General features: G+C 46.3%; 6 protein-coding genes across 6 annotated transcripts; 3 read left to right on the forward strand and 3 right to left on the reverse strand.

The window, feature by feature from the left end:
* Nucleotides 1–3,549: 3,549 nt before the first annotated feature.
* On the reverse strand, nucleotides 3,550–6,776 carry HD556DRAFT_1471709 (uncharacterized protein; the record flags this gene model as incomplete). The annotated part of the gene is made up of 11 exons (XM_041308447.1): nucleotides 3,550–3,892; nucleotides 3,944–4,358; nucleotides 4,408–4,674; nucleotides 4,730–4,921; nucleotides 4,977–5,094; nucleotides 5,145–5,673; nucleotides 5,724–5,834; nucleotides 5,882–6,052; nucleotides 6,107–6,245; nucleotides 6,302–6,440; nucleotides 6,504–6,776. 11 exons carry the CDS (start codon nucleotides 6,774–6,776, stop codon nucleotides 3,745–3,747), a joined length of 2,502 nt encoding a protein of 833 aa, XP_041161371.1. The 3' UTR covers nucleotides 3,550–3,744.
* Nucleotides 6,777–8,557: 1,781 nt separating this feature from the next.
* Nucleotides 8,558–10,134, reverse strand: HD556DRAFT_1441954 (uncharacterized protein; the record flags this gene model as incomplete). The annotated part of the gene is made up of 6 exons (XM_041306386.1): nucleotides 8,558–9,007; nucleotides 9,059–9,403; nucleotides 9,447–9,668; nucleotides 9,723–9,788; nucleotides 9,838–9,896; nucleotides 9,948–10,134. The coding sequence occupies 6 exons, from the start codon at nucleotides 10,132–10,134 to the stop codon at nucleotides 8,558–8,560; spliced, it is 1,329 nt and encodes a 442-aa protein (XP_041161372.1).
* A 1,571-nt stretch (nucleotides 10,135–11,705) lies between these two features.
* HD556DRAFT_1441955 (uncharacterized protein) lies at nucleotides 11,706–13,001 on the reverse strand (the record flags this gene model as incomplete). The annotated part of the gene is made up of 3 exons (XM_041306387.1): nucleotides 11,706–12,008; nucleotides 12,062–12,285; nucleotides 12,347–13,001. 3 exons carry the CDS (start codon nucleotides 12,999–13,001, stop codon nucleotides 11,706–11,708), a joined length of 1,182 nt encoding a protein of 393 aa, XP_041161373.1.
* Nucleotides 13,002–13,574: 573 nt separating this feature from the next.
* HD556DRAFT_1441956 (uncharacterized protein) lies at nucleotides 13,575–14,506 on the forward strand (the record flags this gene model as incomplete). Its single annotated transcript, XM_041306388.1, has 2 exons — nucleotides 13,575–14,021; nucleotides 14,075–14,506. The coding sequence occupies 2 exons, from the start codon at nucleotides 13,575–13,577 to the stop codon at nucleotides 14,504–14,506; spliced, it is 879 nt and encodes a 292-aa protein (XP_041161374.1).
* A 1,042-nt stretch (nucleotides 14,507–15,548) lies between these two features.
* On the forward strand, nucleotides 15,549–17,054 carry HD556DRAFT_1441957 (uncharacterized protein; the record flags this gene model as incomplete). Its single annotated transcript, XM_041306389.1, has 4 exons — nucleotides 15,549–15,756; nucleotides 15,817–16,109; nucleotides 16,166–16,372; nucleotides 16,434–17,054. The coding sequence occupies 4 exons, from the start codon at nucleotides 15,549–15,551 to the stop codon at nucleotides 17,052–17,054; spliced, it is 1,329 nt and encodes a 442-aa protein (XP_041161375.1).
* Nucleotides 17,055–18,081: 1,027 nt separating this feature from the next.
* Nucleotides 18,082–19,590, forward strand: HD556DRAFT_1235155 (uncharacterized protein; the record flags this gene model as incomplete). Its single annotated transcript, XM_041297722.1, has 8 exons — nucleotides 18,082–18,182; nucleotides 18,241–18,369; nucleotides 18,426–18,534; nucleotides 18,587–18,777; nucleotides 18,832–18,964; nucleotides 19,004–19,147; nucleotides 19,262–19,416; nucleotides 19,470–19,590. The coding sequence occupies 8 exons, from the start codon at nucleotides 18,082–18,084 to the stop codon at nucleotides 19,588–19,590; spliced, it is 1,083 nt and encodes a 360-aa protein (XP_041161376.1).
* Between the last annotated feature and the right edge of the window lie 4,157 nt (nucleotides 19,591–23,747).

The raw sequence follows: 23,747 nt of genomic DNA on the forward strand, positions 1-23,747 counted from the left end.
ACCATAATAAAGTAAATCAAGAACAAAAGCAGAAGAAGCGGGCATAGAAGTCTTTTGCACATTCAGCTTGGGGCTAGCTCAGTCCGACGAGTGGTCACAAGGTCACAGAGCAACCTACCGATCTGAGGCCGCTATTCGAAGAGGCCGCTGCCTCAGGTCTTCGAATTGGTAAACTTCACCCTGGTGGTGTTCCAACTCGAGAGGGAATTGCGATATGGTGAGTGGAATATCAATGGAGATCAGGCTGCAGAAACGTGAAACCAGCGTTGAATGTACGACAGCTTCGCGTTTTCATATTCTGTTGGCAGTAGTACTAGTACTGAACGGATCCGAGTCAGACTATACCGTATTAGGCTCGCTGAACATAACGTTTCAGGGCGCTGTTCGTCACCTACTACGTATGGTACTATAGTCGCTACTAACCGCATTGATGTGATATTTGGCAGTACGTGACTACTGAAGCTTAAGCTCAAGTACTGGTTACAAGACTAAATACTTCAAGGACGTTCGTGCGCACGGCACCAGACATGACCCATTCCCACGAACTTGCCAAAGATCCAAATGCCCTCCAAAGGTTCCGCATTAGCGAGAATCACGTGTGCCAAGGGAAGTTAGCTGGCTGCAATGTCGTATCATGATTTCAAATACATGACCTCCTCGTATGTGGCTGCCCATTTCAGTCACACCTACGCGTAGTTCGTGTACAATTTGAATAAGTCTCATAATGTCCATTTGTCCTACTAAGACAAGCAAAAATCAAATTTTATGAACAACATTAGGTCTAGCGAGTCGCTCAGTACCAGCATAAGCGGATGCAGCAACATGTTTGGGATGTACTGATGAAGTCCAACCTATTCCTCGTGGATGTTGATGTACCAAAGTGCTGTACAATGAGATAAATCTTGCCTTAAAGCAACCTTAAAGGGTATTCAGTTCACGCTGCCACATTTGAGCGTTACGGATAAACTCATAGATGGTCTATTAAATTTTAATCAAAGGTTCGTCATGCAAGCGCTGTCGCCTTACACCGCCGATCTCGAAATTTAAACTTGAGATGTTTTCGCATTGTATCTCCATGGTGCTAATCCACATGAATCAACAGAACATCAGCGATTCATCAAACTAAACTCACTCATCGTAAGGACCAGAATTTTTCTCTTTGTGCGTCTGGAAAGCCTCTGCACACTCGGTGAGGGTCAAATATCACAATGGATGTGCGTACCCATTGGTGGCAAAGAGAAGCCAAGTACAACCAGTGTCGACAAAGCCGGGAGCCGCGCGGCCGCCCAAGAGCTCGATAGTATCGGTACCTTTCAATACCCCAGTACTTCGCGATTACCGAGAGTAGGAAACAAATATCAGGTTGCTACTGCAATTTACCTGAGGCAGTGAGGCAGGAGAGGCGGCGGAACACGAAGCAGTACCAAAAATAGGTTTGAATGGGCGCAAAAGGCACATGAGGGAGTGACGAGTCCTCACGTTGGCTGTCATGGAGTAAACGAAGGAAGCCTATACAGCCTATTCCAGGCCACGTCAGTACGCTGATATGGAAGAACAGTCATGATGTATTAGACTACTTTCTCACCTATCACAACACACTTTACCGCTCTTGCACGAATGCAAGCTCCACGATTGTCTCCGTTTCCGGGCGAAGCAACTCTCTAACTTGGCCATGGAGCGAAGTGTTTCCCTCATGTCGCGCATGGCTCTGTCGATTGTTCACATAATCGACTATGTTTGTTGGGGGTGATAGGAGAACCCTAGGCAGATGAGTTCGTTTCCTCATCATTATACTAATGTACGGTGACCACTGTGTCGATGTATCCAAACTGCGATGTATCAGAGGCTTCCTTCCAGATCTAGAAAGGGATGAGGCTCACTATTCAATCACTTCACATATAATGCAGACTACTGGAGGTGACCAGACGTTGTAGGTGCATTCCCAAACGAACGGCATGCAGCACACGAAGGCAAGCTCGTTCTTCGGGAAGAAGATGCAGAAGAAGGTCGAATAAACATCAGAGGAGAATCCAGCCTCCGATAAGGCTATAGAACCAGTCGCCCATGGGCAAGATGGATCTCGGTTGAAACTCAGATACGAGAAGAAGAGAGTTTGTGCCATGTACCCCAATGTCTGTAGGACACTCTGAGGCCGCAAGTTATCATAACCATTCTATAGTACACTATATTAACATCAATACAAGTAGTAGCGGTCATCTGACCTTGCAGACAATCCATCTTCCTACTGCCCCTTCCTTTGGCCGAAGGTGACCGTCTCGGCATCGCCCATCCATCCACTCCTGTAAAGAAAGACCTGATCTAGACGTCTGCTCGGTTGAAAGCAGTAAGCATTTGGCCATCCAAGTCTGAGTCTCTTCTGAAGCTGATAGCTCCCTGTATGCACTGCGCAGCAGCACCCACGCCTTATCCCTTGCTTTGCTTCTCAGCCGTTCCACCAGCGCGTGCACCGCATCTTGTGATAGACGGACCAGCACGTCATTTGTTTCGTCAGATGATTTGGAAACAGAAAGGAACTGCCTGTGTGCATCGTGCCGTGAAAGTGCTTCAACCTTGATGTGGTTAAGGGTGCGGAGGCTTGTTGCTAGATTTGATATCCATGAATATGCTTCTGATGTCCTATCGAGCACGTTGGGCGAGAGGTACGAAAGATGTGCAAAGTTTTGTGATGGATACCCAGCGATTAAGTGGTGAAGAAGCAGTATCAGCACCGAGCTGATTGGAGGCTGGCAGAGGTGTAGAGTTTGGGCAGGAGGTGAGAGAGAATAGAAGATGTCTGGATTGGGGAGTCGAATAGCGAGGAGAGGCAAAGAGAGGTTTCGTACACTGCAGGATATATAAACGATAAAAAAATTAATGCAAGATCAAGTTAACATACCTTCGATTGCATAGGCATCGCTCCGCTTGGACGCGAAGATTCCTTCTCTAAGCTTTCCTGTGGAGTAAAGTTTGGAATAGATTCTTGGTCAAGAAGGGACGCGAGACTCACGAAACAAAATTAAGATATTCTCCTGCCCATCCTTCATCTGCTTCTCTGTCCAGAACTTGTGTAGCTGTGATCTTCATGATGCCGCCTCATCCCGAATGCCATCAAGCACAGTGCACACCCACCTTCTCACCCACGAACACTCTGTACCGTTCCTGCACCTTGGAATCCTTCAAGCTAGCACCTAATAAAGATAAGCTCTAAGAATGAGTCAAGGTATTTGGTCTCACGCATCCCCGCCTTGCTCGAGTTCCGCTACTACTACTCCGGCTAGTAACTGATGCAACATGTTCCATTTGAATGTGAGGCGTGGGTTTTGGATCTCTGACTTGAAGAGAAGTGTTCGCTCTTCCATGAGCATGTGGTTTCCCCGCGGGCACCTCCATGGGCTGTTCTCATGCTGGTTGGTTGTCTGTAGACTGTAGTAGTACACGTAAAGTTAGGTTAGTGAGAGAAAAGTCTAATAATGTTGGTTTGTTTGGATCGAAGCTTTTGATAAATAAACTCACAGTAAAAAGCTTAGCTTTAGGCGCGCTCGATGCTACAGTAGAATCTAATCGATAGCATGGCAAAGTGTACGGAAGCAAGTAAACAAGATATAATACTCAAAGTAAATACGCAGGTCACTACGAGTCGGTGCTTCCGACCCTCCATACTTTGATCACCCCTGCGGCTCTGTCGGCACTCACAATGCCTCCTCGGAATGGGGAATCGATGCAAGCCAGACAAGTCACGATATCCTAATGTGACCTGAGAAGGTTCTGTTGGTTGTGGGTAATCATCGACATCCTTTGCGGAGGTCGATTGCTCTGACTAGCTGAGCTGGACGAATGTGCCCATGTCTCAACGTTACTGACGTATGGAGAACCATCTGTGGCTTGCACAGTGCTTAAAGTCGTAGTGAGCAAAAGATCTTTAGCAGAACACGTAGTCTCTCACCTGTACGATGGCCTGTCATGTTCTGACTCTGGGCCAGCCACCACATATGTACGCTCAAGTTTGCTGAAATCCCACAGTCTAAACCACCCTTCCAGCTCTTCGATGGCAACCGTTACCCAAGTCCCTTTCCCTTTGGTTGGATGGATGATACATTGGTTTACTCTTGCAAATTTTCCTGAAGAACTTTTGCCAACTTGCCAGCTCTTCATAAGTAGGCCAAAATGTCGGTCCCAGAGTGAGAGCACACCCATAGAAGTGCCCACGAGAATCCACATGCGTTTGCGGTCTAGACACATACAAGTTATGGGTCCAAAATGACGTGGATTTTGCATATGTTGTAAGACTCGCATGGTTCGCAAGTCCAGGATGGTGATGACAGAGTGTGTTGTCGCAAAGACAAGATTCGAGGCGACATCTGATAAGATATGTTTCACCAAGCAAGCTGGAACCAAACATATCCTTACCTGAATTGTAGTGAATCATGCATGTAATATATTCGCCAGGCGAGTCCACTCGATATTCTCGAATGGTCTGAAGTTTTGCATACTTCGGCAAAGACCCACTTTGGTTGACGTGTACCCTGATGACATGCAAGCTTCCGTCTTCCGCTGCACTAGCAAAACAATGCATGCCCTCCAGTATGCATACGCTCTTGACACGCGCATGATGCTGACTATACGTATGGCAAGGTTTACTCGTCACACTGCGTTCCAGCCGTGCTGTATCCCATACTTTAACAGACATGTCATCTGAACATGAAACAAAGAACACATGACCTGGAGATACAGCCAACCCGGGTGACGCAGCCAGTGTGAGATTGGAGGTGAGCAATGAGAGTGGCTTCCGTTCGCCGGTTGTTGCTATTGCGCGTAATGAAGCTTTGTCTGGCTGTATTGCGTCGACGAATAGGTCCTTCATGCATCTTTGGACCGAAGTCATGCTGCAACTCGCGATTGTTGATTCCAGGCTCCGGCCCATCTACAAACCATATCAGAAATCATGCAAGCAGATGTTATGATGGTTTAAAACGTACCATAGGTCGAGATAGGCAACATGGAGGCTATACGGGGTCGGATCACACCTCTTGCAATTCCAGCAAGTGAAATTGGTGATGATCTTCCTGGTTGTTCAGGAGAACCTTCTGCACGCATCTTAGATGGTGCCTGCATAACCCTACTGCATTCGTATTAGATGAGCCAACCGCAGGGGCAGCCTTCTGTCCGTCTGTACTTCCAACATGCAACCGATGCGCAGTCCGGATAGTCGATGAATTAGTATTAGACACAACCGAATCTGTCGGGCTGCTCGGGCGATCATGTCCCGCAGGCTGAGCACGAAGCGCAAGAGTTGCTGGCTGCGGGTTTGAAGGCGGTAGAGAGGGGGATTGCACTGCCTGGCGTTCCCGAGCAGTAGCGGTGAGGTTGAGCGACGATGAAGAGCCGCTCATAGCAGCTAATCTCGGCTTTAGGTCTTCCAGTGCAGGATTAGTTGCTCCACGGTCGACACTGGAAGCCCTGCTCATGTGTGGTGTACTGAAGCGTCCTGGGAGGTCACCTGGCCTGCGTGAATAGGATGCCAAGCGAGAAGGTCTGGGTATTAGATCAGACATAGAGGGCTTTGATTTGAGGAAGACTGTCTGAGGAACAACAGATAACTTCTGTAGTTCAATATCTCCCATCGAACAAATATTCCTTTCAAATTCTGGTTCTGTTTTTGGTCTGGATGCAAAACTACTACAAGTTCAATAAAAAAGCCAGAGGATATCAAAAGAAAAACCAACCTTGATGCATTATTAGCCAGCTTGAGGATGTAATCCCGCATCGCCGTGAGCTTCGCTTCATCAGCGGATGTCATACCAAGGTTCTGCAGTTTCAGCAACTGCACTTCGTCCCTTTTGCACATATTAGCCCCACGGAGACTTGAAATCGAGAAACTCACTCTTCTGACTTGTTGCGTCCAATAGTCGTGTTTCCCCCCTTTCTCATGGAAACTATGCTTTCCCTCGGGGATTCCACCTTGGATGCTGGTCTACGATGTCCCCTCCAAAAGGAGGTTTTCTCTGCTTTCATTGCCCATTGGACAGCGCCCATCAAAAACGGGACGTGGCAACTTTAAATCATGAGTAGCGAATCCAGCTCTGTGAAAATCCGACTTACCGGTGACTTCATTGCCGACAAAAGACTCTGTTCTTCAACCTCCTTCACATCCGAACGCAACAGATGACGCAAGGAAGGGTATATGATACACCAGACGTCACTTTGAGGTAGACATTTCACTACAGCCGCAATTAAGGAGGCTGCACCTGAAGTTGCACAAACTGTGAGCGTCTTGCGGATCAAAGGGATTTATAGCCCATACCCTGCCGTATCCAATCATTGGAATGGTAGAAAAACGGGAGAGCGGTACTCATCAGCTCCCAAATGCGTATCTTCTGAAACAGACCCAACTCGCAGAGGCTAGTGAGGGCGGCGAGTACCCGTGCTACTTTCTTCCACATCTGAAACCAGGGGTATCAGAAACATTCCACCATGCAGTAAAATTCACCAGAAAGTGCTTGTACCATCAGCGGCAGAATATATTCATCTAGGCTCCGACCTCCAGCACACGCCGCGACATCGACAATGCTCTCAAAAAACGCGTGACGAAGGTGCCAGTCTCGGTCGTTCAAGTACGTGATCGTATGACTCAAGACGACATCGTTCGTTCTTTGACTGCCAAGAAAGATGCAAAGTGCATTGATATTATGCAGCACCGCTCTCTTAACAATGGGAGAAGGATCCATGAGAAGCGTTGACAACTGTTCCTGGATGGAGAGGAGGAGGTCTTGTTTCATGACATTGTACGATACCTATCAACAAGTCTTAGATAAGGGGAAAAGCAAAGAGTGTTCATATGGCTTGCCTCGAAGTGCATTTCCTCGTATTCTTGTCTGTCACCATTGATCCCAGGAGAACCACCTGTATGCCTTAAGGGCTTGCCCCATCTCGAGATAGCGGTCGGCAGTCTGAGCTAGGGGAGCAATGCACTGCACATACATTGCCCGGACCGACACCTCTGGATCTTGCACAAGATAACGCACATTCGGAATGATATACTCTGGTACTATTGATGCATTCGAGGGAGTAATGACATTTACTTGAGTCAGCTGCAACGAGTTTACAACGTAGATGAAGAAATAAAGGGCACGCACAATCTGATGGCAGTGGTTGGAGCTGCTCATAAGTCAGTCAAAGTTTGAAGAACATCTGCGAAGATTGCTCACTTCAAGTGGATACTGAGATGCTGCTGCCGCCGCCGTTTTGTCCTTTTTCTCTTTTGGTTTCTTTGCATTTCCAGCGTGTCACGGTGGTCCGTCGAGGGCGGGTATCTGGGCAGGTTGCGAAGAAGACGCTATTGGAGTAGCATGGCTGTCGAATAGACGCGAAGAAAGCTAACTTGTGACCTGTAGATGCTACGACGAGTCAGATATGGGGGAGCCCGAGTCAGAGATCTGAGCATCCGAGATTCCGAGTGGACCAAGTCTGTTTTTGGCATGATCCTATCAAGCGCGCGCTCTTCGAATCACCCTTCGCGACAAATTTCGGGTGAAATCAACAAGGTCGCATCGCGGAAACCAAACAAGTCCAAATATTTGACTTTGATTTGGACTCGACTTTCATCATGGACGAGTCAACGCTTCCACCGCCAGATATCGACACACACCCACCTCCACCATCAGCATCAGCATCAACGGGCACACCAACAGATTTCTTTAAAGGCGTGGTCGGGAAAAGGTTATCGTGCGTCTCACATCAGGTGTTGATTATTGAGGTATCCTTTCCTTTGCCTTGCATCAATCTAAAACCAAGCCTATGTGCGTAGGCGTGCTTTCATGTCTAGATGGATATATGAACATTGTGCTGGGGTAGACTGAGGAAGATGTGAATGGGGTAGTCACGAATCGATACGGGGACGCGTTCATTCGCGGGAATAATGGTAAGTCGTTCGAGGATGTATGGCTGGATATGCCATGTTCTGATGTGTTCTCGTATACTAGTGTTGTACATATCTGCTGCAGAACTGCTATAATCAGAACCACATTGTACTGTACGAGCGTCGCCAAAATCAATGAGTAATCTATAACCTTTTCATGTCTGGTCTTTTCCTTTCCTGAGATTACCGTGACTGCCAATCGTTCATTCGTCATGGCGAGACAGCTTGCCTGGAACGACGCGCTTCAGGATGCAACCAAGGTAAAATATGCTGACCTGTCAGGCCCCACTTAATATGCGTTAACCTGGATGGTGACTCGGACATAGTCAGTTAGCATTGAGCCCTCCTTGATCGGCTATATCTCCAAGGGCCTCGCCCTCTGCGGAAACCAGGAGGTGCACGACACAACAGCAGAATTTGTTCATGATAGTAGTACTAGTACTATGTGAGGACTCGGAATAGTATCGAGATATGTAGTACACGGTTCTATTAACCTGCCAAAGATTGTAGCGAGACTCGGAGTTCATCATGAGAAACATGTCGACTTTAGTAACACTGTTGAGTCTGAGTCAGAAATACAATCCGATACCGTCAAATGATAACTGACACTTTCTACCCACTGGTACTGTTCATGGAGTGCGGCTAATCGCGGTGTTTCTCACCAGTTAATTTGGACTTGTGAGGAGGAGGCTGAGAGGTGGGACACTGTTTGCGCTTGGGACGTCCACGAGAAAGACGAGTGGATGTCTCTTGTAAGTCAGCGTCATCCGATGCTGAAGACTCAGATGGGGAATACGAAGGATCCCGTATGCGTTTTCCGGTTGTTGTGATTTGCACAGGCTCGTCTTTGAGTTGGGCATCCTCATGCCAATGTTTGTACCGAGCGTAAGAGGTTGAGAGCACCGCGTCATGCATTAATGTGATGGTGTCGTCCCAATCAATTGAAAAAACTACTTCAGCTTCCTCGAGGCGAGTGACATCGACAGTCTCATCAAGGTGTTCACTGTAAGCAGCGAAAGCATCCCTAACCTTTTCCAACCCTCGTTGGATCATATTCATGACGGCGCCCATGCGGAACGCAGGGAACAATGCCTGCATCAGGATTAAAGACGTTCGAGTCAGCGACTCTGATCAAAAACGTACGCCGCGTGCCATATACTGTTCATCCTCATCATCAAGATCTAACTGCGCTGCATCGTCTGGCTTTACCCACACCATGTACTCCACCGAGCTGAGATGACACCAGGTATGACCCGCGATCTCGACAGGTTCGCAGGGCGGGAACTCTTCGGCGATGAATTCACTACGAGGCATAGGCCTCTGCGAAGTTAAGAGAGTTGCTGATGCGACGGAACCTTCCTTCGGAGACTCGTACACCTTCGCCTCACGGACTACCGCTAAGATGGCCATAGTGACCTCCGGATGAGCCCTGATAGTCTTCTTCATCTTATCCAAAGCGTGCGCCACAGGTCTCTGAGCATGCGCACTCTGCGATGAACGGAATCAACAGCTCATTGCGGAGTCCTTTCACTTTCATCAACGCGATAGAGATATCAGGCATGACTGATGCACCTTCAATCTCTAATGCTAAGTTCATGTTAACGGCCGAACAAATGAGTTTATGATCGTAAGGAAGACTTTGCAATGTAGAGGCAAGGGAATCCTTGAGTTTGGTAAATGGCGCTTCGTGAATGGCACTAGGCATGTCGACAAGGAGGACGCGCTCGTTAGAGTCGTAGGAGAGCCTTAACTTCTTAGTTAATACTAATCACCAGAAACAGAAATAATAAACACGCCTGGGCTTTACTCGGCCCGTCTCTTCTAGCACATTTTGTAATACATAGTACTCCCGTGGCGTAACACCGTGAAACTCCTGCAATATTTGATAAGCATGGGAGAATCCGCTCAAAACACTCACTCACCATGACATGGCCAGTCTCTGGAGTCCTTTTGGTTATTTCTTTCAGTATCTGTCGCCCATCTTCAAATATCAATCAGAATCGGTTAGATCTTCGACTCTCATATAACGTACTTGAAGTAAGGCTATGACTTGGACGACAATAACCTTTGTCGTCCAAGTCAAATGAAGGACGCGCGGGGACCATAACCGCAGCAGAAGCCTGTTGTAGTTTGGGTATCTTGGTCTTTTCAGGTCTCACGGATGCCAGGTGGTAAGGATGTCTTCGAATTGGAGGTGGTGATCGTACACTCAGTTCCATTACCTAGTGGTCTGAAAACTGGAATGACTGATTTGACATCAGTGAGATGGCCATTTTCAACCTTTGACTTCCAAGTCATAGGCAGAGGTGTTCCCTGTGGAGAGGGTTAGTTGCAGGTTCATAATATGAGGGATATATGGCAGACATAAAGGCTAGTGTTAGCCACAGTTAAAGTTGGCATGACTGTTCAACAGCACTAGTGTGGTAGTAGTCACAAGATAAGGGTGTAATCATGACATATTAATTCGGCGAATGCCGCGAAACAACATTGAGTGTAACTACTAAGTATTCACAATATTAATGGCCCTGGGCCGGGCACACTACCTGTACCCTCCTGTACCCTTCTAATCGTTTCACATTTTTCGTCTCCTATTGATCGTTCCCAAGTACTTCTGTTGTACGCTCGCGCCGGGAGACCTCTAAAAACCCAAAACACTTGCGCAGGACACATAATGACATAACAGACGACCCGATCGTCTGCAAGCTCGCGGTCAGAAATCACGAGAGACACGGGAGAAAGCTAGATTGACAGTGGAGGATGAACCGGAAGCCATAGTAGTAACAACTTGAACAGAGACGAGCAATTGAGCACAACCAAACAGCTGGAGTCATGATGACAAAGCTAAAGTCCAAAAGAGATCGTGGCTACCGGGCCGGTGTGGAGCCGTCATGATCGAGCTCACGGAGAAATTTTCTGGGACCTGCCACCAGTGTACCCTAGAAGAGGGTACAGGGACAGTTGTCAGTCCCTGTACATATCCAGCACGGAATCGCTACTTTGCAAGCTATTGGTTACATCTGTGAAACTATAGTACGTTCACCGTGACCTTGTACCACTTGACCGCTTTTTCCTGATCTTGAGCTGCAGAAACCAGAGGTCTTGGCATCAGTGAGGTTGAACAGGACTCTGGGTTTGGCGGTTAGCCTAGGTAGTCCTACAATTGGTAAGTCTCGTCTAGTAGTACTGCTTCCTCCTCTCCTCCTTACAGTGAGGCAGGCTGGTACAGCCGTTTTGCCCCGAGCCGAACTGTGGAGTATCATGCCCTCATTCCCTCATATCTACCTGAATTATTATTATTTATATTCACACATTACATATCTAATTCTTCGTCAGGTTGTCCTTGAGGCTGCACCAATCCCCACCATCAAATCATGGCCCCATTATCTTCATCACTGGCCGAACTAGTAACACCAGATCATCTCTGCAATGTGAGTTCTAATTTTTTCATGATATCTATTTCATTTGCAAGTGTCGCTCAACGTTACGCACATAGTAGTAGGTCCATTCACTCAGCATATGGCCCGATTTTTTCAATCTTTCATGACTCTGAATACAACCGTCTGCACGTCAGTCTTGTGGGCAAATACAAGACTGGCATATCGCTCTATACTACTGTTACTATGCTACATCGATACCGGCACTCCAATTTAACGTGTTTCTGTGAGGTTTCCAAGTTCAAGCCTCTTGCTCCGTGAGGCTGGCCCACTTCTGTCGGTCCCTTTGATCTCTGCTGGATTGAGTAATGTAGTATCAGCAATGCGATGTCCTTTGTCCACCTGAGCTGCTCACCTTAATCAAAAACGCTTGTGGTGAGAGCATCAATCTGCTCTTTCGTCAGAGTCTCAAATAGTGTTACCATGTCGTCATGCTCCGCAGTAGCATCGATGATTTTAAAATCCGTATCTTTGAATGCTCCGCTGGACATTTCAGTCAATGCCCACTTGAATAAAACACTTGTATAAGTGTACAACGGTTTGAGATTCCGTTCGATGCCAATGAACTTTCTGTACTGCTTGTCGTGGAAAAGTAGCTGCCGAATGTAATACTGCAATGCTTGATGCGCAAAAGGGATATTAACGCGTTCTCCATTAACCTGGAGGAGTAGCGTGTGAATCTCGGACAAGAAATAAGAACAAAATGACTAACAGTGATGACGCCTCGCAGGAAGGCCTCGTTGATGAGAAGGCTACCGACAAATTCCTTTATCACACCCTTTTTCTCTGTATGCAGTAATTGATGCAAACCGTACCCCCAGAGTACAGCGCTGCGGGTTAAAGCCTGCATATTTTTTCTAATGGTGACAAGAGCGCTACACATCTTGACGATCTCGTCCTTGCCATTTGTCGTTTTGGTCCAGGCGGAAAGTTCAGCTACAGGTCATTGTAGCACTCAATCAGTAATCGGAACAGCTCATGTTCCAAGTGGACCTACGGCTGTTGCGGCACACTTCGTCCAGGCAATCGGTTGCCATTTTTTTTGTAGCTGAGTCGTCGCTCGGTAAGAAGGAGCTAGCGAAGATTTTGCACTTCAACCGAAACAGTGCCACCAACTTTGCTTGAGTTAAATCAGCAAGACCAAACAGAATAGAGGGCACAATTTGAGCTGAGGTTGCTGGTGCAAGAGATGGTGCAGGAGATGGCGCGGGAGATAGCGCAGGAGATGGTGCTAATGGTGCTGTTGGTGCGGGGGGCAGCACATCCAGCACAGGACTTGGAGATGGGTCAAATGATGCTGCACTTTGAGATGTCCCTTCCCGAGGACTCGGAGATGGACGATATCGGCGTGGGATGGTGTACGGTGCATGACGAACCTGGGGAGAAAAAAGGCGGGGGTAGTGGATGTTATCGATCATGGGATGCGAGCCTGGTAATGACTCTGGTTCTGCGTCTACCCGGTCACTGGTCATGATGGGGGTGTTGAAATCAAAAGCCCTTTGCATGTCCGAGGCGCTACACCCAAAGGTGCTGTGCAACCAATCAAATGACTGGTTGGGATCAGAGTCGTCTTGGAGAACCATTATTTTGGGCGATGACTGGCCTGAGCCATCCTGAGTACTGTGCTGGTGGGGGGTTCCATCGTTATACATGTTGCAGCAACCTAAGCGAAAGGGAAATTCAGAGGAAGAGAGTCACTAGCAGGATATCGTCAAAAGGATAACGAGCATCAACCATGAGATGGATAACAAGTGTCGATTGTCGGATGGATAACCATAACACTTGTTATCCACCCGAGGGCATGGCGACTGATGGTCCTAACAGCAGTGACCTAGCCTTGACTCGGAGAGGGCCCGGCGCAACTTGGAACAAGAACTTACAAATGTGAGGTTGAGGCCGGCTGAGTCTAGTAGTGAAGCTGCGGCACAAAGTTTGATTGAAACCGCTTCAAATTTTTTAGCGCTACATGAATCGTACCTTAGATCTCCCGGGAGTCAGACTCGGAATTGCTCAGTGCGTTCGTGGCAAGAGCACGCTTTGGTCGAGAGTTCCACGCATGACCGCATGGAAGCTTTCCTGTATGGTCTGTATGACCAATTGAGTGATATTAAAATGCGATAGGAACAGGTTAATATGCAGCGCTAGCCTGAGATTTGTGAGTCTTTCAATCCCCGCCGGTTCATTCGACACCCATCACAAGTCTCCAGTCTCGGTCAGACACTATCATGCGGAATCCTCAAGTTTCTTCTGTCCACACCCATCCCACTCCTCCAAGCTCTTTCGGAGACTCTAGTTACGACCATGATAGCAGTGATGAGTCTCAAATTCTCGTCCAGACTCCACCCAGTTCTCCGCCTGACCTTTCGAGTCCACGTCACCGTGACAAGAAACGCAGCCATATGACAACACGTTCCATACTACGCTCTAGCAGTCGTAAACGATCACCAACATCTGGCGACACTTCCCCTGATTTAGACCATGAACTCTTTGCACTTCCACGCCCTCCTTCCAACATTATGAAGCGCCTGCCTAGCTTCGCTCTGCATGCGCAAAAAAGGTTCAAGCCTTACGAGCAGCCCCATGGTCTGGTGCCAAATGCGTTAGAGCTCCGTTTTTTTCGAAGGTGTCTCGAATCTGGCGACAATGATATGAGTGTGGCAGATGTCGAAGGGGTATGTTAATTTGACATACAGTATCTCAGAACAATTGACCAGCCCAACGCTAGGGCAAATCGATCCTTGAGGATTGCCTGAAACGCTTGTCTCAGACGGTCATCGCTCAAGCTGTTGCCGCGAAGGAAGCTGACTGTGAAGCCAAGCGCATGGCCGTTCTGGGAACGGCTTGGGCGGTCGAGGCAAAGGACCGATATCAGACACTTCTTGAAATGATTGTCCAAGAAGAAGTTGAAACGTATACCATCGATGCTAAGGAAGCTGCCTTTCTCCGGAGATATTTGGTTGGAAGAAGCAGGGAGGATCTTGAGGTGGCCAAGGACTTTGATGTGGGTGCATACAGCCACAATTACAGATCGTTCGCTATCGCCAACTTAACCCTGGATCACATCGGGGATGTAAAGTCGTGTGTGCCTGAGGAAGATGCTGATGGTGTGGCTATGGAAAATTTGACATCTGACAACGGCCCTCAGTCAGATGCCTAAGGTGCGAGTCTCGATATTCGTTGTTACAATATCTACTGACATGAGTATGATAAGGCGAGGGTTGTTTGTTGTCAGCGTGACCTTCGGGTTGTTGTAAGTACGGACCGTCATGACTTGGATATTTGGTAGGTGTGACTGTCATGTGTTGAATTTCCTGTATCTACCAGAAGTATAGCCTAAAGATGATTGAAACGCATGTATCCTTGACAAATGATGACTACGGCCTGCCGTCGGAAGCTTTCTTGGGCAGATTTGACAATGTTGTGTGCGTGTTGCTTATCGTTTTATTTCAGATATTGAATATTTTGTCAAAGCAATCCAATGACAATCCTGACCCTCGTATTTATCATCGATTCTTTCGGGAGGTCATACCTTGATCAGACGCAAACTTTTCGACCAGGAACCTGGCGGACGTGGTAAAGCTGTGCGATCATGATGGGCAATGGGCTTGACTGAGCGCAACCCTGAACATTGAACAGGCGATTATTAAGGCGCATTGACTCGGAGTCTTGCCCTGTTCTTCACTAGCTTCACTTGTCGCATGCGAACTCGACCAACGCTACTTGCGACCTCAGCCTATAGCTATCTGCGCATTCAAGTCGATCAAAACGCTTGTCTGTGATAAGCCGAAGACTGCCAAAACTGCGATTATGGGATCTGTCATGGTATACAACATTCCATGACGTTTTCAGCGTAACTCGGAGGCACTACTTATATGATTAAATTGTGTGAGATTCATCATTTTAAACTTCCGACTCCAAATTCATCGGTGCCGAAGCTAAACTTGGCAGGATCCATTTTAGGCCACGGTCGATGGCTCAAATCAGTTCTGTATCGAGTCGTAAGTAGTTAGCCCCGGGCAAGATGCTTACGATCATTATTTGCCCAGCCTTTCTCTCTGAGATTGACAGCATACTAGTCGAGATGATTTGAATGTATGGTGAAATCCTTCGTCACGTTTATAAAGCTGTGGTGAGTTCAAATATTTTGTTTTCTCGCTATATCCGGTGACGCTCTCAGGTTGCAGTCTTCTATTAACTCTATGATCAAATCAATTACTTCCGCTCGTCAGCGTACTCGTGCACAAACCACAGCTTTCCTCCTTGGAACTCGTCCGGACCTGCCCAGTGTCGGGGCCAGTGAGATCACTCGCATGCGCGCGGTCCGGCACTTTTATGAGCCGATGACTCAAACCCCATCATTAGAAGAACTCACCGCACAACAGCCTTGCCAGGTTCAGCTCGACAAAAGTACGTTAAGCGTGTGTATTTCAGGTCTGATGAGATGCTGATCATGTCGTGTTGCATTAGTCGAGTTTAGAATTCCTTTACACACTCTGGATAGAAACCAATCAACTACTTATGTGGACCGCTCTCACTCCGAAGCAGATTGCCGCATAGACATACTCGACTCAATTAAGGCTACGATGGATGTCTCAAAGACATATCAACACTTGGGGTGGCGTTTGTCTACCGCCCGCCGCTTAGACCCACCTCATCGACTTTTGACATCGCATGATCTTGATAGCGCTTTCAAAGCTGCGAGGACGGAACAGGGATCTGGCAGGAAAACTAAGCAAGTTTTTATCGAAATTCTCAATACTGTACGTGTTTGGATGGTTTCAAGCAGTCTGCGGCACAACGTGACATTAACTTGCAGGCTCGAAAAGAGAGGCAAATACGACAACAGGCAGGTACATCTCCTGCGGGCGAGTACAAAAAAGAGTTGGCAACAGTCACAAGTAAGTTACGCTGCTCCGACCATCAGCTTGGAGAGGACACATTCTGCTGGGTCGATGCATCTCATCCCGACGCTCCACACTATCCGTTGTGCACACGGGACCTGCAGGAGTGGGCTAAATATTTGGTGCGTGCACGTTTATTTGCCTGCAAGGATACGGCATAATTTATGTTCTTGTGGATTTTAGTATGAAACTGGAGTTCCAGACTTCGTCACTCTACCCAGGACACCCCATTTTAATGAAGTTCGAAAGACACGTAAGGAGCGAACTCCGTTGTCGCTCCAGAGGGTGTCCACCGAAATCATATCACCCGTCATACATAATCATATTCACCTTTCGCCCACCACCAATGAGATGACCTCTGGTAACTCAGGAATGTTTGCGAGAGAACGAGGAGAAGCTCGTATGGCTCTCCAACCGCTCAAGAGGACTTTTGCGCTCTATATGGAGAGCGATGAGGAGTCCGACGACGACGACGAGCCGCAACATATTGAGGACGTCCTTAGGACCGTCCATTCTCATTATCCTGCCATGAACTTTCCCCAATATGTCGAGAAACTGATGGATCACGGCATATTTTATCTGCCTACAGCGGCTCATTTCAGTGTTGGATTCTATGAAGAGAAAGTCGGGATGTCGGAGGGCTCCGCATATACCTTCCAGAGCTGTGTTTCCAAATCTCACATGAAGGCCGAACTTGCAAAGGAGAGAAGGAAGGCTAAAGGAAAGAAGAAAGCACGAGCCCATGATGGCGATGAGAATGAAGAAAATACTCCCGCTTCTAATGGTAGTCAAAGTAGCATTTGATCGAACGGTGCGGTTCGCCTCGCGTTTCCATTTGACTTTGTGCTATTGTTTACTTGGTATTCCAGAATTTGTCCAATGTAGCCTGCTTTGCATTCCGCAACTCCTCGCGCTGTAGTGTTGCCGGAGTCTCGTCTGATTCGTTTTACAAAAACCTTCACATCTCTCCTGTACTAGTAGTTTTGCTATCCTCTACTCTTCCTTCTCCTCAATATTAATTCTCTCGCTGTTAATGTTTATTCGCGAGTCTCTTGTTCTCGCCTTACTATCACGCATCGACTCTCTCAATGTTAGTTCTCTCATCTTCACCCGAATCACGCGTTAATACAAAGGTCTGAGCTATTTGGCTCACACGTTCAACGTTCACCGATTGCTCAAACTGCACCGTGACAACCATATTCGTATTGTGCATTATTTAGGTTTTCGCATACTACTACTGAAGCTTGAAGCATTCTGAAGCCCTCACACAGTTCTCCACTCACCATGAGCGTACATCCTCGCAGTTCTCAGCGGTCGTCAATTTTGCTTGGTATCCTGGGGCATCATCTAACTTGAACGCTCCAGCTTATTGTTTCGTCGTGTCCGAGTCTGTGCGTGACTGAGCCTCTGAGTCGCACCCGATTATTGATCATTGCCGAAGCTCGTTCGTTAGACGGCAACAGCCCGGAAATGCTCGTGGAAAATGGCATCTCAAACGGCAGGTTCCTGGACTGCCAGAAAAGAAACATGCTTATGGCTGGCTACCAAAGGTATTGCTAGGCCGCTTTCAGACGAGTCATTGATCTAGACGCTAGGTCGCTTTCAGACGAGTCATCGATCTAGACGCTAGGCTGCTTTCGGATCAGTCAATGACGCAGGCCATCATTTAAAACGTTCAAGTTCTCGTAGGCTCTTTCCTTCACCCTCCTTCACTTTTTCATATCCTTTCTGCACTTCCCAACCTCCAAAATTTTTTGCTCTTCTCCGAGGCTTATCTGGTATGTCGGAATCTGTGCACGCCTTGGGCAGCCCCCAGTCTCGGCATGTCTCTATGCGTGTCCCGACCTCTCCTAGTGCTAGGGCGAAGCGACAAATTGCCTCCCTCATGGAGGAGGTAGAAGTGTTGAAGCAGGACAAGGCGACAAAGAAAAGGTATGCGCGTTTTCAATCTTGGCTTGTAACTGAAGCAGATTCGATGCCTCCTTAATAGAAAGACGACTTTCTATGTTTCGCAGGGACGGGCAATCCGTCGTATGGTTGACCTTTATGCTCCGATAGAGGATCTTATTGCTGAAAATGACCAGCGTTGTGAAGAAAGTGACAAGGATGCCACTCCGGAGTAAGCATCTAACGATGTTCATGCAAATTGATGTACTTGCTTACCGAAGTGAACAGGCAAGACCGACTTCAACGTGGCTACATCGAACTCGCCAAGGCGCTGTCATGGCTTCATGATAAACTGGCAGGTCTCGATCACGAAGAGTCCGACGACATGCTGAAAAAGGTTTTCAAAGAATATTGTCACACGTCTCACTCATTCGGTCATTTCAATCTAGCTTAAGCGAGGCGCGGACTCGGCTCGGGGCGACGACACGGGGACTCTGAAAGAACTCGTGGCTTCGTGGGTGAACATCGAGTGTTGCCCGACTCCACTCATCAGGACCGATGACAAGCACCATCGAGGATTCGTGAGCGATGCGTGTGGTAAACTCCTCTGCCCAGCGGAATGGCGCTGGGAGGACCCAGTGTATGTTATGATCCGAGCTGTCACTTGCATGCATGTTGTTAATATTGAATCCAGCGTCAAGGCTGGCATTCGGGACCGTACGACAGCTTTCATCGTTTCTGAGAATTCATGGCCGTCATTTATGTATGAGAACTATGAAGCTGACACCAAGAACCTGGAGCGCGGGCTTTTTAAGTCGAAGCTGTTAGTCATGGTGAGTGACCTGGGTTCTCTAACTGAAACATAGCTCATCACATTGCAGGGGTTAAAGGCAATCTTTACTTCTCCTTCCTCTGCTCATGAAGTGGATGGTGAAGGTGATGGCGCCGACATTATTGAGAACAATCGGCGCGCCCGAAAACGATCCGATCAAGCTAAAGTAAAGACATGTGTTGCCTCTATAATAGGTATGAGGAAAGTGACTCCTCGCGCAATAGCATATGCAGCTTGCCAGGTAAGATTCATCTATGTCTCTACTAAGTGTGAAGCTGAATGAAATCCATAGATTCGATTTGCACTTTCGAACCTCACGTCCTGGCGCACAGTAGATGGAGATTTCGATTATCATATTTTCTGGAACAATGTAGTGGACTTCTTTGAGGATGCCCCAGGTCCAGCTGCGCGAGCCAGAGTGAACAAACTTCTTGAGTGGTGGACAAGGTAAGTCATCCACGTCAACGACTCCGCCTGATAGCTAGTAACTCGCTACGCAGAAAAGTTTTTGGACGAAACCATCGGCAGGACCTGACGGCGGACATTGTATCTCACATGTCTGTCAGTACGCTAGCTACCCAGAGACAGCAGATGGAGGACGCTGAATTAGACTCTGACTAGTTATTTTATACTTTTGCTTGCTTCTCGCCCTCTCCTTACTATGTCGTTACTCGGCGCATTCAGTCCGGCCCTATATCATTCCCCTGTCGCTAATGTTATCATGAATAATAAATATGATTCTCTATATTGCAAATGTGCGATCTCTCGATGAAAGCAAATTTATAAATTCTATTTATGCTGCGGACGATTAAATTATTACAGCGGCCTTTTCGATAATTTTGTATATGTATGGTAAGAATTGCGAATGAACAGTCAAGTGGCAATGGAGTAAACAGGCTATACTGTTAAAATTAAGCATAATACTCACTGACTAGAAACGGTATGGTTTTGTAAGTTTGTTTGTAAACTATCAATCCCCTACAATTAAGCTTAACGGCTTCTGATTCCTTTGGTGATTCTCAGGCTTCCAAGAATAGCGCTACCACCGGAAAAATTACCAAATTGGGATATTCCAATAATCTCACTATTCCCACATACCTCCCTGGCTCTACTGCTGCACCAGAGCTTTCCCCTTACTCACTCATGTATATAAGTAGTAGAATGGCATGTACATACATAAAATGATACAATAGACCGCTTTTTTCATTGTCTGAGAGCTTGTACAGCAGTCTACAGTGCTGACTACAATATGTGCATCCCAGGACTAAAACATATTCGGTTTTTTGCCCCTTTAGCAGGGAAGCAATTCTGACTGTATATATCATATATTAGAGTGTTAATGAATATATTACACCGCTTGTTTGAGCCTCTGTAGTGTCCTACATCAGTAGATATGTTAAATTCATGAATACCTCTCAAAAAACATAAACCAGTTCGCATTTTTTAGTGTTTAGGTATATAGACTGGTAAATATTATTTCTAACATCTCTTTACTAGTATATACATCATATTAAGAGTATAGGTCAGCAGGATCAGTCCCTAGGGTCATATGTATTGTCATCTTCCTGGTGGTTCACTCCCTGAGAAAATTTTTCCTGCAGCTCTGGCCCTCTAGGATGGTAGGTAGTCTTTTACTATGAACATATGGAATATATTTATCACATAGGTATACCAGAACAATACCAGGATCCTTGTCTACAATCCAAAGTCACTTTTTGCCTACAATGTACCATATTTTCGCATTTTTGAGGTTTTCCACTACATTCTCACTACATAGACTATACCAGCTGTTCATATATCACTTATAGTACATATATGAAGCCTTCCCAAGGCCATGATCAGGCAGAAATATGTCAGAGTAATGATATCAAGCACATATCTCCTATTCTCACTGATAAGAATTCCCAGACATGAATATAGTAAAATATTATGATCAGACTATCTTGGAGTACACTATATATACCAAGTAATACAGTCCTCGACTACCAGAAGGATCCATGAATAATTGACGGCAGGGGAATCCAATAGATAAGAAATAGGTCGTGGGAAAGTCAAAAGTCCAAACATCGAAAAAGTACTATGCACCAACAGTCTATGCAAGGGTGGTCTAACCATAATAATGCAACAAATTGAGACCACAACACTTCCACATCACCTTTACCTTCACAACATATATTAGTATAGTATATTTAAGTAGTTTACAATGTATTCTATACATTTTTAATGAAATCTTCGCCCTAGACAGGGTTGAAATATAACATTTGCATGATTGTGGGATTTGCCCCTATATCATTGATATCATTACTCTGACATATTTCTGCCTGATCATGGCCTTGGGAAGGCTTCATATATGTACTATAAGTGATATATGAACAGCTGGTATAGTCTATGTAGTGAGAATGTAGTGGAAAACCTCAAAAATGCGAAAATATGGTACATTGTAGGCAAAAAGTGACTTTGGATTGTAGACAAGGATCCTGGTATTGTTCTGGTATACCTATGTGATAAATATATTCCATATGTTCATAGTAAAAGACTACCTACCATCCTAGAGGGCCAGAGCTGCAGGAAAAATTTTCTCAGGGAGTGAACCACCAGGAAGATGACAATACATATGACCCTAGGGACTGATCCTGCTGACCTATACTCTTGATATGATGTATATACTAGTAAAGAGATGTTAGAAATAATATTTACCAGTCTATATACCTAAACACTAAAAAATGCGAACTGGTTTATGTTTTTTGAGAGGTATTCATGAATTTAACATATCTACTGATGTAGGACACTACAGAGGCTCAAACAAGCGGTGTAATATATTCATTAACACTCTAATATATGATATATACAGTCAGAATTGCTTCCCTGCTAAAGGGGCAAAAAACCGAATATGTTTTAGTCCTGGGATGCACATATTGTAGTCAGCACTGTAGACTGCTGTACAAGCTCTCAGACAATGAAAAAAGCGGTCTATTGTATCATTTTATGTATGTACATGCCATTCTACTACTTATATACATGAGTGAGTAAGGGGAAAGCTCTGGTGCAGCAGTAGAGCCAGGGAGGTATGTGGGAATAGTGAGATTATTGGAATATCCCAATTTGGTAATTTTTCCGGTGGTAGCGCTATTCTTGGAAGCCTGAGAAAAACATTTCCAGTAGCATCAAGATCACAAGAGAGATCCCGATCTTTAGAACCAGTGAGGCATCGTGCCTGTTAAGCTTCATGAAGCTTCATGTTGGTGACTCCGAGACAAACTTACAAAATGTACTGTGTATAGTTAGACATGGTTAAGTATCACCCTGCCATGAACAGGTGGAGTAAAATGGTTCCGCCGATCTCCATAGCACTGTTAAAGCTCGAAAATTTCCAGCAAGACATAATGCTCGTTGAAAGATAAGGGAAATACAGATGCAAAGCATGACTCACTGTTGTCAACGCGCGAGCCCAGGTACTGAGTCATAGAAGCACAGCGTATGTCGCAAGTGAAGCGATGGATCTGGTACGGGGCGAAATACATGAGATGCTCGTTGAAAGATAAGGGAAGTACAGATGCGAAGCATGACTCACTGTTGTCAACGCGCGAGCCCAGATACTGAGTCATAGAGGCACAGCGTATGTCGCAAGTGAAGCGATGAATCTAGTACGGGGCGAAATACATGAGATGCTCATTGAAAGATAAGGAAAGTACAGATGCGAAGCATGACTCACTGTTGTCGACTCGCGAGCCCAGGTACTGAGTCATAGAGGCACAGCGTATGTCGCAAGTGAAGCGATGGATCTAGTACGGGGCGAAATACATGAGATGCTCGTTGAAAGATAAGGAAAGTACAGATGCGAAGCATGACTCACTGTTGTCGACTCGCGAGCCCAGGTACTGAGTCATAGAGACACAATTACGCTTTGAAAAATTATCCATTTAATGACGAACATTGAAGATTCCAAACAGATGTCTTGAAGTCAAACGGGACAAAAGTTTGATTTATCTCTCACATATTGAACTCATCCGCTGCTCCGCAAAGGTAACGCTTTTTCGCACGGATTCCCAATCTATATCTAGCAGACAAGAATCCAACACCTTGAACGTTGCTTTCCCCGTGGGACTTGTAGTTCGCCTAGCTCGAGCGTTATCTTCGCATGTAATCGATGTGTTGTTGCTGGTCGGCTAACACTTTGTCGTTTTTCTTCACCTCCAGATTTTTCCTGTAGTGTTTCGATTCTACCGCAAAATTCAATCTTCGAGCAAATTAACTGCAAGATTGCCTGCAGACCAAACGACATGTACCCGCACTACTAATAACATCATCGCAGTGTTTCTCACCTTCACAGATCGCAACCTCCTTTCTTTTCTCTCTCAGTATCTGTCCATATTAAACTTCATGAACCTGGGCCCGTTTACATTTTCTTAGACACATTCAAATGAAAGAGATCATTTAGCCAATATCGTTCCTCAGCTGGTTTGCTTTCAAATTGTTGTTTCCTCGACAATGCCAAATATTCCCATGTGGAAGCGGTCAGCAGATATACGAAGATTGTTGTGATGCTGTATTATATATTACTTTAAATAACCTTCTCATTTGTTCATCGGTTCTCTGATGTTGTACTTCCTCTTTCCCTACTACCACGCAGGTCTTTCTGCAGCCATACAGGAGGCGAATAGTCTTGATACAAGGCTGCCTTCTGTGTGTGATTATCACACTTATTTGTGATGTCTGCATCATCATTCGTCTATTAGTTTGTATATCGAAAAATATAAACAGTACTCCAGGATAAAAAC

Source organism: Suillus plorans (genome assembly GCF_016647745.1).
Source record: "Suillus plorans strain S12 chromosome Unknown HD556scaffold_21, whole genome shotgun sequence".
NCBI lineage: Eukaryota > Fungi > Basidiomycota > Agaricomycetes > Boletales > Suillaceae > Suillus > Suillus plorans.